General features: G+C 47.3%; 1 protein-coding gene across 1 annotated transcript in view; it reads right to left on the bottom strand.

Moving 5' to 3' along the window:
- The window catches only part of LOC122542002 (SH3 domain-binding protein 1-like), a 58,150-nt gene that overhangs the window by 3,512 nt on the left and 42,845 nt on the right, over positions 1-11,793 (bottom strand). The window contains exons 11-15 of the mRNA XM_043679295.1: positions 10,819-10,930; positions 9,644-9,725; positions 7,077-7,157; positions 5,200-5,313; positions 2,876-2,973 (exon numbers count right to left, since the gene is read on the bottom strand). Of these exons, the coding sequence (XP_043535230.1) occupies positions 2,876-2,973; positions 5,200-5,313; positions 7,077-7,157; positions 9,644-9,725; positions 10,819-10,930 (487 nt within the window). The remainder of the gene's footprint in view (positions 1-2,875; positions 2,974-5,199; positions 5,314-7,076; positions 7,158-9,643; positions 9,726-10,818; positions 10,931-11,793) is intronic.

Genomic DNA, 11,793 nt, shown 5'->3' with positions numbered 1-11,793 from the left:
GTATTAGGCAGCAGCTGGCATTCCCATTGGCCATGGAGATTGTGAGGATCGACTAATAACAGAATTATAAGTGTGCTACATTTACTCTGTCTCTAAACCCATGCTGAACCTGTCCTGGGAGTGTTTGATGGGGACAGTGCAAGGAGAGCTTTTGCCCGAAACCTCGATTTTCCTGCTTCTCGGATGCTGCCTGACCTGCTGTGCTTTTCCAGCACCACTCTAATCTAGACTCTGATCTCCAGCATCTGCAGTCCTCACTTTTGCCTACTCCCAGGATAGGGACAGCACGGGGTTAGATACAGAGTAAAGCTCTCTCTACACAGTCCCCTATCAAACACTCCCAGGGACAGGGACAGCACGGGGTTAGATACAGAGAGAAGCTCGCTCTACACTGTCCCTGTTAAACACTCCCAGGATAGGAACAGCACGGGTTTAGATCCAGAGTGAAGCTCCCTGTACACTGTGCTATTAAACTCTCCCAGGATAGGGCAGCACGGGGTTAGATACAGAGTGAAGATCCCTCTACACTGTTCCTCATCAAACACTCCCAGGACAGGGACCGCATGGGGTTAGATACAGAGTGAAGCTCCCTCTACACTGTCCCCATCAAACTCGCCCAGGGACAGGGACAGCATGGGGTTAGATACAGAGTGAAGCTCTCTCTACACTGTTCCCCATCAAACATGCCCAGGGACAGGGACAACACAGGGTTAAATACAGAGTAAATTTTCCTCTACACTGTCCCATCAAACACTCCCAGGGACAGGGACAGCACGGGGTTAGATACAGAGTAAAGGTCTCTCTACACTGTCCCCCCATCAAACACTCCCAGGGACAGTACAGGGTTAGATACAAAGTGAAGCTCTCTCTACACTGTCCCCTATCAAACACTCTCAGGGACAGGGACAGCACGGGGTTTGATAAGGAGTAAAGCTCCCTCTACAGTGACCCCATCAAACTCTCCCAGGGACAGGGACAGGGACAGCATGGGGTTAGATACAGAGTGAAGCTCTGTCTACATTGTCCCCATCAAACACTCGCGGGACAGGGATAGCATGGGGTTAGATACAGAGTAAAGCTCCCTCTACGCTGTCCCCCATCAAACACTTCCAGGGACAGGGACAGTACAGGGTTAGATACAGAGTAAAGCTCCCTCTACCCTGTCCCCCATCAAACACTCTCAGGGTCATGCACAGCACAGGGTTTGATAAGGCGTAAAGCTCATTCTATACTGACCCCATCAAACACTCCCAGGACAGGGACAGCACGGTGTTAGATACAGAGTGAAGCTCTCTCTACATTGTCCCCCATCAAAACCTCCCAGGACAGGGACAGTACAGGGTTAGATAGAGAGTGAAGCTCTCTCTACACTGTCCCCTATCAAACACTTCCAGGGACAGTATAGGGTTAGATACAGAGTAAATGTAGTGTACCTATAATTCTGTTATTAGTATACCCTCACAATCTCCATGGCCAATGGGAATGCCAGCTGCTGCCTGAATACTCCATTGTCAATCCCTGGAAAACTCCAGGTGATTGTTGCCCTATGTGATAAGACCATGGGCTAAGTAGGCCATTTGGCCCATTCACTGTGATAAGACCACGGGCTAAGTAGGCCATTTGGCCCATTCACTGTGATAAGACCATGGGCTAAGTAGGCCATTTGGCCCATTCACTGAGATCATGGCTGACTTGATCATCCTCAACGTCACTTTCCAGACTTTTCCCCATAATCCTTGATTTCCTTACCAATAAACATCCGTCAGCCTTGAATGTACTTCATGACCCAGCCTTAACAGCCCTCGGTGGTAAACAGTCCCACAGATTCACTCTCCTCTGAGAGGAGAAATTCCTCCTCATCTCTGTATTAATTATGAAATCCCTTACTCTGTGATGGTTCAGTCTGGTCCCACAAGGGGAGACAATGAATCCACATCTCTCCTGTCAAGCCTTATAGGAATCCTGTATGCTTCATAAAGTCACCTCTTATTCTTCTAAACTCCAATGAGGGCAGGTGATTTTATGAAACATACAGGATTCCTATCTAATCTAATCAGCCTCTCTTCATAAGACAGTCTCTCCATAGCTGGGATCAGATGAGTGAACCTTCCCTGGACTGCCTCCAATGCCAGTGTACTGGGTGGCACGGTGGCTCAGAGGTTAGCACTGCTGCCTCACAGCGTGAGGGATCTGGATTTGATCCCACCCTCAGGAGACTGTCTGTGTGGAGTTTGCACATTCTCCCCATGTCTGCGTGGGGGTGCTCTGGCTTCCTCCCACAGTCCAAAGATGTGCAGGTTAGGTGATTGGCCATGCTAAACTGCCCCTTCAGGGATGTGTAGGTTAGGTGCATTGGTCAGGGAAAATATAGAATAATAGGGTAGGGGAATGAGTCTGGGTGGGATAGTCTTCGGAGAGTCAGTGTGGACTTGTTGGGCCAAATGGTCTGTTCCCACACTGTAGGGATTCAATGATAAATCTACTGTTCCTTAGATATTTGGCCCAAAACTATTCATGATATTCCAGCTGGGTGCCTTGTTCAGTTTTAGCAAAACGTCCCTATTGTATACACTATTCCACAGAATCATGGAATCCCTACAGTGGAGGTAGAGGCTGTTTGGCTCATCGAGTCTACACTGACCCTCTGAAGAGCATCCCACCCTGTCCCCATAGCCCCGCATTAACGTGGCTACTCGACCTAGCCTTCTCGTTCCCTTTGAAGTAACGGGGTGAATTTCATTTCGGAGGGGAGGGGGAGGCTGGTGCAGAGGAGAGGCCCCGTGGTGGGTGTGGTGGGGGAGGGGGTGGGTGGGGATAGGGATTGGCGGAGGTAAATCCTGAGGAACTCTCACGGAGCTGAGCGGAGAGAGCCTACCTTCTGGGAAGATCCTCTCCGCGTTCTGGATGATGGGCTCCATGACCGTGACCACTTGGACAGAAGACGCCGACGCCATGTCCATCAGCGACACCTTCCTGCAACACGACAAGAAGGCCGAGGCTTGGTTTCTTTCTCAGAAAGTAAAGATTTCATGCGCGTGGGGTCCCATCCTCCTGTGCAGAACAGCTTGCACCGTCCTCCAATACAGAAGTGGGGCCACCTTCCTCATTACCACCTCTAAGGACAGCCCAACCATCCCAATGTACAATGTGTGGTGGGCTAGACTGTGCACAGCAAAATCCCATAAGCAGCTAGCTGAAAATGACCAGGTTCTCTGTTTTCTGCTTGAAAGCAGTTACTGGTTGAGGGATAAATAGATACAAGGAACCTCTCTCAGGTTCTTCTTCAGGTTAGCAGTTTAGGATCAAAGGAGGGGGTGAGGGGCAATGAGTTGACCTCTTCTGTGAGTGATGGTATCTCACTCCCTTCCCGGTGTGTTCCGGTGGGAATTTCATCCAGGATCCTGTTCCCAATTCTCCTCGCTGGATGGCAATCCCATGAGAGTCTGGATCCAATTCAAGAGAGCAACCACTGAGCTGCGGGGGACATGTATATTTTTTAAAAAATTATTCATTCACAGGATGTGGGCATCGCTGGCGAAGCCAGCATTTATTGTCCATCCCTAATTGCCCAGAGGGTAGTTAAGCATCAACCACGTTGCTGTGGGTCTGGAGTTACATGTAGGCCTGGAATCACGTGTAGGCCAGACCAGGTAAGGATGGCAGATTTCCTTCCCCAAAAGACGTTAGTGAACCAGATGGGGATTTCCTGACAATGGGTTAATGGTTATCATTCGACTCTTAATTCCAGAATTTTTGAAAAATTGATGCTACCACGTTAGGATTTGAACCCAGCTCCACAGACCATTACCTGAGGTCTCTAGATTAACAATTCAGCAATAATACCACTAGGCCATCACCTAGGTTCCTGCATACCGTTGTGGGAAGCTGAAATAAGGGCACATTCAGGGGAATTATTGATCAGTCATTGGGATAGGGCAGCCCCCTCAGCTTGGAACTGGGTACGAACATAATAATCAGGAGGACCAATAGGCTGCTGGGCACTCCATTCAGAAAGATCGTGGCTGGTCTGACTATATCACATTCCTGCCTACCATGGGTCACAATAACCTTTCTTTCCCTCTTGAGGTTTTCTGAGGTTATTTTATTTATTTATTTTTTGGGGGGCTTTTTGTCCTCATTGTCACTAACTCAGTTGTTGGTAACACCATCACATACAGTCGGTCTCCGGGTTGTGAACAGACTTCAGTTGCAGGTTGATTTGTACACAAGTTGGAACACAATGCAGGATGCTGTAAGGGAAAACTGAGAGAATTGCGGTGGCTGGAAATCAGAAACAAAAAGTTCACCTGATGAAGGAGCAGTGCTCCGAGAGCTCCTGTTGGACAATAACCTGGTGGCGTGTGACTTCTGACCTTCTCCCCACACTGGGAGCTCTCAGTTTCTGGACCCAACCCCCGTTAACTTCTTCCATAATCCCTCTAACTGCTCACTGCTCCTCCAATCACTGGCCACTTCACCTCCACGTTTGATGCTGACAGGTTACCTCGGGAGAGATAAGCCAATCACCTTTCAGGCCCTTGCTTCTCAAGGATCGATCTACTTTGACTAAATTCTCTTCATCTCTGTCCTAAATGGGTGGCCCCTTATTCAGGGGCAGCAATCTCTTCCCCTCACTTGAGGCATAGTGACTCTCAGGTTAAACCACCATCAGTTGTGTGTGTTTCCCTCTCTATGATCTGGTTAGACTATGGCAGTTATACCTGATCCATTGTAGCCCCGAAACCTGGGAAGTAGTGCTGTCAATCAGCACCTTTCCATTTAGGTTTCATTAATTTTGAAAAGAAGTGGAAATGCTTGGGTGAATGTATGTCCAACTTCAGCAGGATCATCAATCCTGATCACAGGCCCGAGCGAGGAGGACAAAATGGCCGCCTCTCTATTGAAGGTAAGTAACACAACTGCACAAAGGCTAGTAACCCGTCACCCAGTCACCCTTGCACAGTACATGGGCTCTGACCAGCCAGCTCAGTGAGGAGACTCTCTGAATCCCCTGTTTATATCTGTCAGCCAGGGCTCCCTGATTGACCCCAGGTTAACAACCCCAATCAAGGATTTCATAGTCAATGAGATCCACCCGACCGTCATTACAATCACTATGGTAACATTGTCAAGCTGCCTGCCAAAGGTGGAGACAGATAACATGACATTCAGTGACCTTCCACCTGACCTTTAACCTACCTTTCATCCCTGGGCCAGAGGAGGTTTGGACCTAGAACTATGGCGATGTTACTTGGACTCATTTTGTTCACTTCTTGATATTCCGCCAACTTTGCCAAAAACTTGATGAGGTACCTGGTTTAAAGAAAGATTTATTGTCTTTTATGTCAGGTTGAAGTTCTCCCGGCACAGTCAGGCCTGCAGTCAGCCATTTTATGTGTGTGGTGAGCACTGTCAATAATTTTAACCACTTTGGGCGTCACCATCCCACCCAGAGCTAATGTTTTGACAAATACTTAGAGAAAATTATTGGAAAGTGAGAGAGAGTCTGAGCATTAAAATGTAGTTCTCCCCCATTTAGTGTACTCCAGTGGGGGTAGGAGGAGAGAGGTGACAGTCCTGTTCACAACCTCCCAAACAAAGGGGATTCTGGGGTTATCTCAAGAATTGTGGGCATCACAATGGCTCAGTGGTTAGCACTGCTGCCTCACAGCGCCAGAGACCCAGGTTCAATTCCTGCCTCAGGCAACTGTCAGTGTGGAGTTTGCACATTCTCCCCGTGTCTGCGTGGGTTTCCTCCGGGTGCTCCAGTTTCCTCCCACAATCCAAAAATGTGCAGGTCAGGTGAATTGGCCGTGCTAAATTGCCCATAGTATTAGGTGAATGGGTAAATGTGAGGTTGCTCTCCAGAGAATCGGTGTGGACTTGTTGGGCTGAAGGGCCTGTTTCCACACTGTCAGTCATCTAATCTAATCAAATACTGTGGGATGTTTAGTCAAATAAATTTATCAAGGCACTTTTAAAGAGCACCTTTCAATCCCACAGCCTCTGCCATCTAACTGCGGCTTGGTTAGCTCAGTTGGCTGTATGGCAGGTTTGTGATGTGATGCCAACAGCATGGGTTCAATTCCTTTACCAGCTGAAGTTACCATCCCTCCTCCCCAATCTCTTCCCCTCACTTGAGGCATGGTGACCCTCAGGTTAACCCACCATCAGTTATGTGTGTTTCCCTCTCTATGGTCTGTTAAGACTATGGCAGTTATACTTGACCCAACTTGAAAGACAAGGGCAGCTGATACATGGAACACCACCCACGACAAGTTCCCCTCCAAGCCACTCACCATCCTGACTTGGAAATATATCGCTGTCCTTCAGTGTCACTGGGTCAAAATCCTGGAATCCCCTCCCTAACAATATTCTGTATATTTTTGGGTTTTTTCTTATTCATTCATGGGATGAGGACGTCACTGACGAGGGCAGCATTTATTGCCCATGTCTAATTGCCCAGAGGACAGTTAAGAGTCAACCACGATGCTGTGGGTCTGGAGTCACATGTAGGCCAGACCAGGTAAGGATGGCAGTTTCCTTCCCTGAAGGACAGTTGGATTTTTTTCAACAATTGACAATAGATTCAAGGTCATCATTAAACACGAAATTCCAGATTTTTAAAAGTTGAATTCAAATTCTACCATCTGCTGTGGAGGGATTTGAAGCTGAGTCCACAGAATATTACTTGGCTCCCTGGATTAACAATCCAGATAATACCACTAGACCAATCCAAAAATCACATCACATTACATCACATCAAAACAACTGCAGCTGTTCGCGAAAGTAGCTGACAACCACCACCTTCTCTTCTCAGGGTGAGGGGGTGATGGCAACTAGAGATGATCAATAAACGGTGGGCCCATCCAGCGACCACCATCTCCCTTAACAGACTTTTAAAAATTAAACCTGCTACAGAAATGCAAGTTGTTGTTGTCACACACTTTATGCCAAGTTTTCGTTTGGGGAACTAGCAGGATCTATACCAGCAGGAGGTTTAATCTGAGCCATTGGATTCCTGTCTCTCTCTCTCACAGCACCCCCTTCTCCGTAACCCTTGTATTTGACATTACCGTAAGTTATTGTAGGATTCTGGTGGTAGTTTAGTGCAAACTTCTCTCAGTCTCTCAACCTTCTTGGGAAGATCTTTCTCACTGCAAAAGAGAAACAACAGCAATAATGAGATTCGGGTCTCGGACTGGAATTGCCCCAAACAATTTTAAATTCATCTCAAGGTATCTCCCTCTGACTACCACTGCACTGCCTTGGAGTACCCTTTGTATCCATGCAACTAAAATCAAAATATAGCCAACTGGAAATCTGAAATAAAAGCTGGAAGTGCTGGAGAAACCCATCAGGTTTGGCAGCATCTGCAGAGAGAGAGTAACAGAGTTAATGCTACGAGTCTGGTCTGACTCGTCTTCTGTTTTAGGGCCCAGATAAATGACCCTGGGACATGGGTTCAAATCCAACCACTGCACACTATCACATTTAAGTCAGGTGTCACACCAGGATATAGTCCGACAAGTTTATTTGAAATCACAAGTCTTCAGAGCGCCGCTCCTTCATCAGGTGAATTTCAGTGACTTCATCTGATGAAGGAACAGCACTCCGAAAGCTTGTGATTTCAAATAAAGCTGTTGGACTATAACCTGTGTGACTTCTGACTTTGTCCAACCCCAGTCCAACACCAACACTTCCACAATCTGACATTGTTAAGTCAATAATTAAAGAAAAGACTTGCAGGGCTGTTGTGATGTAGTGGAAGGAAATCTCCTGTCCTCACCTGGCATGCTCCAGACCCACAGCTATGCGGTTGGCTCTTAACTGCCCCTAAATTGGGCCATAAAAAGGGTAGTTTTTGAGAATTCCAGAGAGTGGGGAGCCTGTGGGATTCTCTGCCACACTAAATAGATGGGGTCAAAACACTGCTTGCAAGAAGGAGTTAGATATAGTTCTCAGGGCTAAAGGAATCAAAATGAATGGGGGAGAAATCAGGAACGGGGGACTGAGTTGGATGATCAGCCATATAGAACAGTGGAGAAGGCTTGAAGGGCTGAATGGCCTCCTCCTGCTTCTAGAATCTATGTTTCTATTTCTAAATTCTCTGTCTGGGAGGGGCATAATGTTGCATAAATGACAGCAGGTGGCTGAATGGCCTGTTTCTGCATTGGAAATGGGCGTAATGCCCAGAGATTATCCATAGTGAGTGGGATTCCCAATCTCTCCTCGGAGTTACAGAACTGTCACACTACAGAAAAAGGCCGTGCTGCCCATTGTGCCTGCACCATTGCTAACCCCTAGCACCAATCTCTTTTCCCCCTATGCCTGCCCACCAGTTCTGTCCAAAAAAAACAGCCAATGCCTCAGCTGAACCTGCCTCCACCACCTGCCAGCAGTGGATCCCAACTCCCAATTCTGAGGAAGGGTCACTCATCTCAAAATGTTAACTCTGATTTCTCTCCACAGATGCTGCCAGACCTGCTGAGCTTTTTCAGCAATTTCAGTTTTTGTTTCTGATTTACAATGTCTGCAGTTCTTTCCCATTGTATCCCCTATCCTGAGTACTCACTGTGCGATTGGTGGGTTTTTTTTCGCATATCAAATTTGCTTTGTTTGCAAGTGATTTTAAATCTATGCCCGCTCACTCTTTTTGGTTTTATGAGCAGGAACAGCTTCTCCCTAACTACTCTGTCCAACCCACTGATGAGACTGAAGTATCGGATTCAGGTTCAGGTTGGCTCTGAAGGTGAGGGTTGTGTCCTCCTGGGATTACCTACAAGCTGAACACATGCAAGTGCCAAATGTGCCAGAGAGGAATGTGGAGGCCACGCCAGCTCCCACTCCTGAAGCTGCTGACAGTGATGGACAGTGCAGCATGGTCTGACCTTCATGCCTCAGGTACTTGTGTGGCACGAGAGGACTGGTGAAGGGAATGAAAATGTGTAGAACCATAGAATGCCTACAGATAGATACCATTCGGCCCATCGGGTCTGAGCCAACCCTCCAAAAACCATCCCACACAGACCCAGGTCTCCACCCCATCCCCGTATCCCTCCATTTCCAATGGCTAATCCAACTAACCTGCATATCCCTGGACACAATGGGATGCAGGTTAGCACGGTGGCTCAGTGGTTAGCACTGCTGCCTCACAGCGGCAGGGACCCGGGTTCGACTCCACCCTTGGGTGACTGTCAGTGTGGAGTTTGTGGGTTTCCCCTAAATGCTCCAGTTTCCTCCCACGGTCCAAAGATGTGCAGTTTGGGTGGATTAGCTGTGGAAAATTGCCCATAATATTTAGGGATGTGCAGGGTTAGGTGCATTAGTCAGAAAAAAAGAGTGATAGGGCAAGGAAATGGGTCTGGGTAGTTTACTCTTCGGAGGATCAGTGTGGGCCAAATATTTCCACACTATAGGGATTCTATGATTCTAATTTCCCATGCCCAATCCACCCTAACCTGTACATCTCTGAATGTGAGAGGAAACCAGAGCACCCAGAGGAAGCCCATGCAGTGACGGAGACAATGGGCAAACTCCACACAGACAGTCGTCCAAGACTGGAATCGAAGATGGATCCCTGGTGCTATGAGGCAGTAGTGCTAACCACCACACTGCCAAAATGGCACAGTGGGCAACATACCTGGCAGCTTGGAACCACTCATCGTAAAGGTCAAATGTCATGAGGGGCTGAGGTAATTCACGCAGGTAAGACTTCAATGCACCTACCGCAGAGAGACAGAGACAGAAAGGGGACCATTATTTCTGCAGTTATCTGTCTCACCCCTAACAAAATCCGTTGCATTCCAGAATGAAAATGTCAGTACCGTTCGCGAAAAGCCTCATACAGAATATTATTGAACCAATCAGAAATGGTGCCTTGACCCAGAGGGGCTATCACGCACAACTGAGCAACTTCCAAAACCATCAAAATCACCGTGACTTTTTCTTTTTGTTTTTAAAATGACTAACCATCACCAGTAGTCACCCGTGTAGCCAACTAATATTTTATAAGAAAAGCCCCTTGTGGGCAATAACATAGAGCCATAACACTGAGAACCTGGTTTCAGGTGTGGCTGGCCATAACTAGAATTAACTAATAAAGAGTATTAACTAATTCCCATGACCAATTGAAAGGACTGTTCACATCAAACATGTTAATGCCACAAAATAACACGTGTTAAGGAGGTGTCAGTGAACAGTTTCTTTCGGCCGTTCCGCTGAAGTAAAGTCACCCATTTTTATTTTCAATTATTTTTAAAAAGATTTGCAGAATTAGAAATTCAGAATGCAAATGGAATTAATGGCAAGTGTCTGATTTTAACCACTCATCTTGGTAAACCTAACAGACTGAGTAGGTATCTGCATCAAACTCTCCTGAGACAGGGACAACACAGGGTTAGATACAGAGTAAAGCTTCTCCACACTGTCCCCATCAAACACTCCCAGGACAGGGACAGCAAATTAATGGCAAGTGTCTGATTTTAACCACTCATCTTGGTAAACCTAACAGACTGAGTAGATATCTGCATCAAACTCTCCTGAGACAGGGACAACATGGAGTTAGATACAGAGTAAAGCTTCTCCACACTGTCCCCATCAAACACTCCCAGGACAGGAACAGACAGGGTTAGATACAAAGTAAAGCTCCCTCTACACTGTCCCCATCAAACACTCCCAGAACAGGAACAGACAGGGTTAGATACAAAGTAAAGCTCCCTCTACACTGTCCCCATCAAACACTCCCAGGACAGGGACAATTGTGTTGGAGGTATTATCCAGTTACTCTCCTGAACAGATTGAACCGGCGAACCTTACCTGCCACAGCGTGTGGATCCGATTTGAATTCATTGGGATCAAAGGAGCCACTGTCCAGAGCAGATTTTAACCGTTTCAGGACTGAAGCTGCAGCTGCTAATCTGAACAGTCCCTGAGAGAGGTGGAAACTCAGTTAGTTTAGCAAAGAGTTCTGATATTGTCAGGCTCACAGGGTTACGTTTCCAGGTTACCAATGAGTTGTTTATAGTGACCTCAACATGCAAGAGCAGCCTTCGCTTTGACAGGCAGGAACATATTCCCGTTTAGTTCATTGGCTGGCTCACACTCCCCTCAATGAACTGGAGCTATTTCTCTCAGTCACACATAGGGTGTGCGCAGCAGCAATAATGTCAGCTTTCACTCCACAGCCTTGCTTGGGAATGTGCTGGTGAGTCACCATTTTAAACATCTGACCCACAATGCCCTTAGGGAGGGAATTCCAGGATTCTGACCCAATGATAGTGAAGGAACGGTGATATATTTCTAAGTCAGGATGGTGAGTGTTTTGGAGGGGAACTTGCAGGTGGTGGTGTTCCCATGTATCTGCTGCCCTTGTCCTTCTAGATGGTAGAGGTCATGGGTTTGGAAGGTGTGTCTATGGAGTCCTGAGTGACTTGCTGCAGTGCATCTTGTAGATGGTACACACTGCCACTACTGAGCATCGGTGGTGGAGGGAGTGGGTGTTGTGCTAATCAAGTAGGCTGCTTTGTCCTGGATGGTGTCAAGCTTCTTGAGTGTTGTTGGAGCTGCCCCCATCCAGGCAAGTGGGGAGTATTCCCTCACACTCCTGACTTGTGCCTTATAGATGGTGGACAGGCTTTGGGGAGTCAGGAGGTGAGTTCCTTGCTGCACGATTCTTAGCCTCTGACCTGCTCTGACCTCCCTTTCCCTGTAAAGCAGGGAAGGGGATCTTTCGGAAGGATGTTGTGAAACTTGAAAGGGTTCAGAAAAGATTTACAAGGATGTTGCCAGGGT

The sequence above is a fragment of the Chiloscyllium plagiosum genome, chromosome 39, assembly GCF_004010195.1.
Source record: "Chiloscyllium plagiosum isolate BGI_BamShark_2017 chromosome 39, ASM401019v2, whole genome shotgun sequence".
NCBI classification, from domain to species: domain Eukaryota; kingdom Metazoa; phylum Chordata; class Chondrichthyes; order Orectolobiformes; family Hemiscylliidae; genus Chiloscyllium; species Chiloscyllium plagiosum.
The sequence above is the reverse complement of the archived record's forward strand: the minus strand, read 5'-3'. Positions and strand labels throughout refer to the sequence as shown.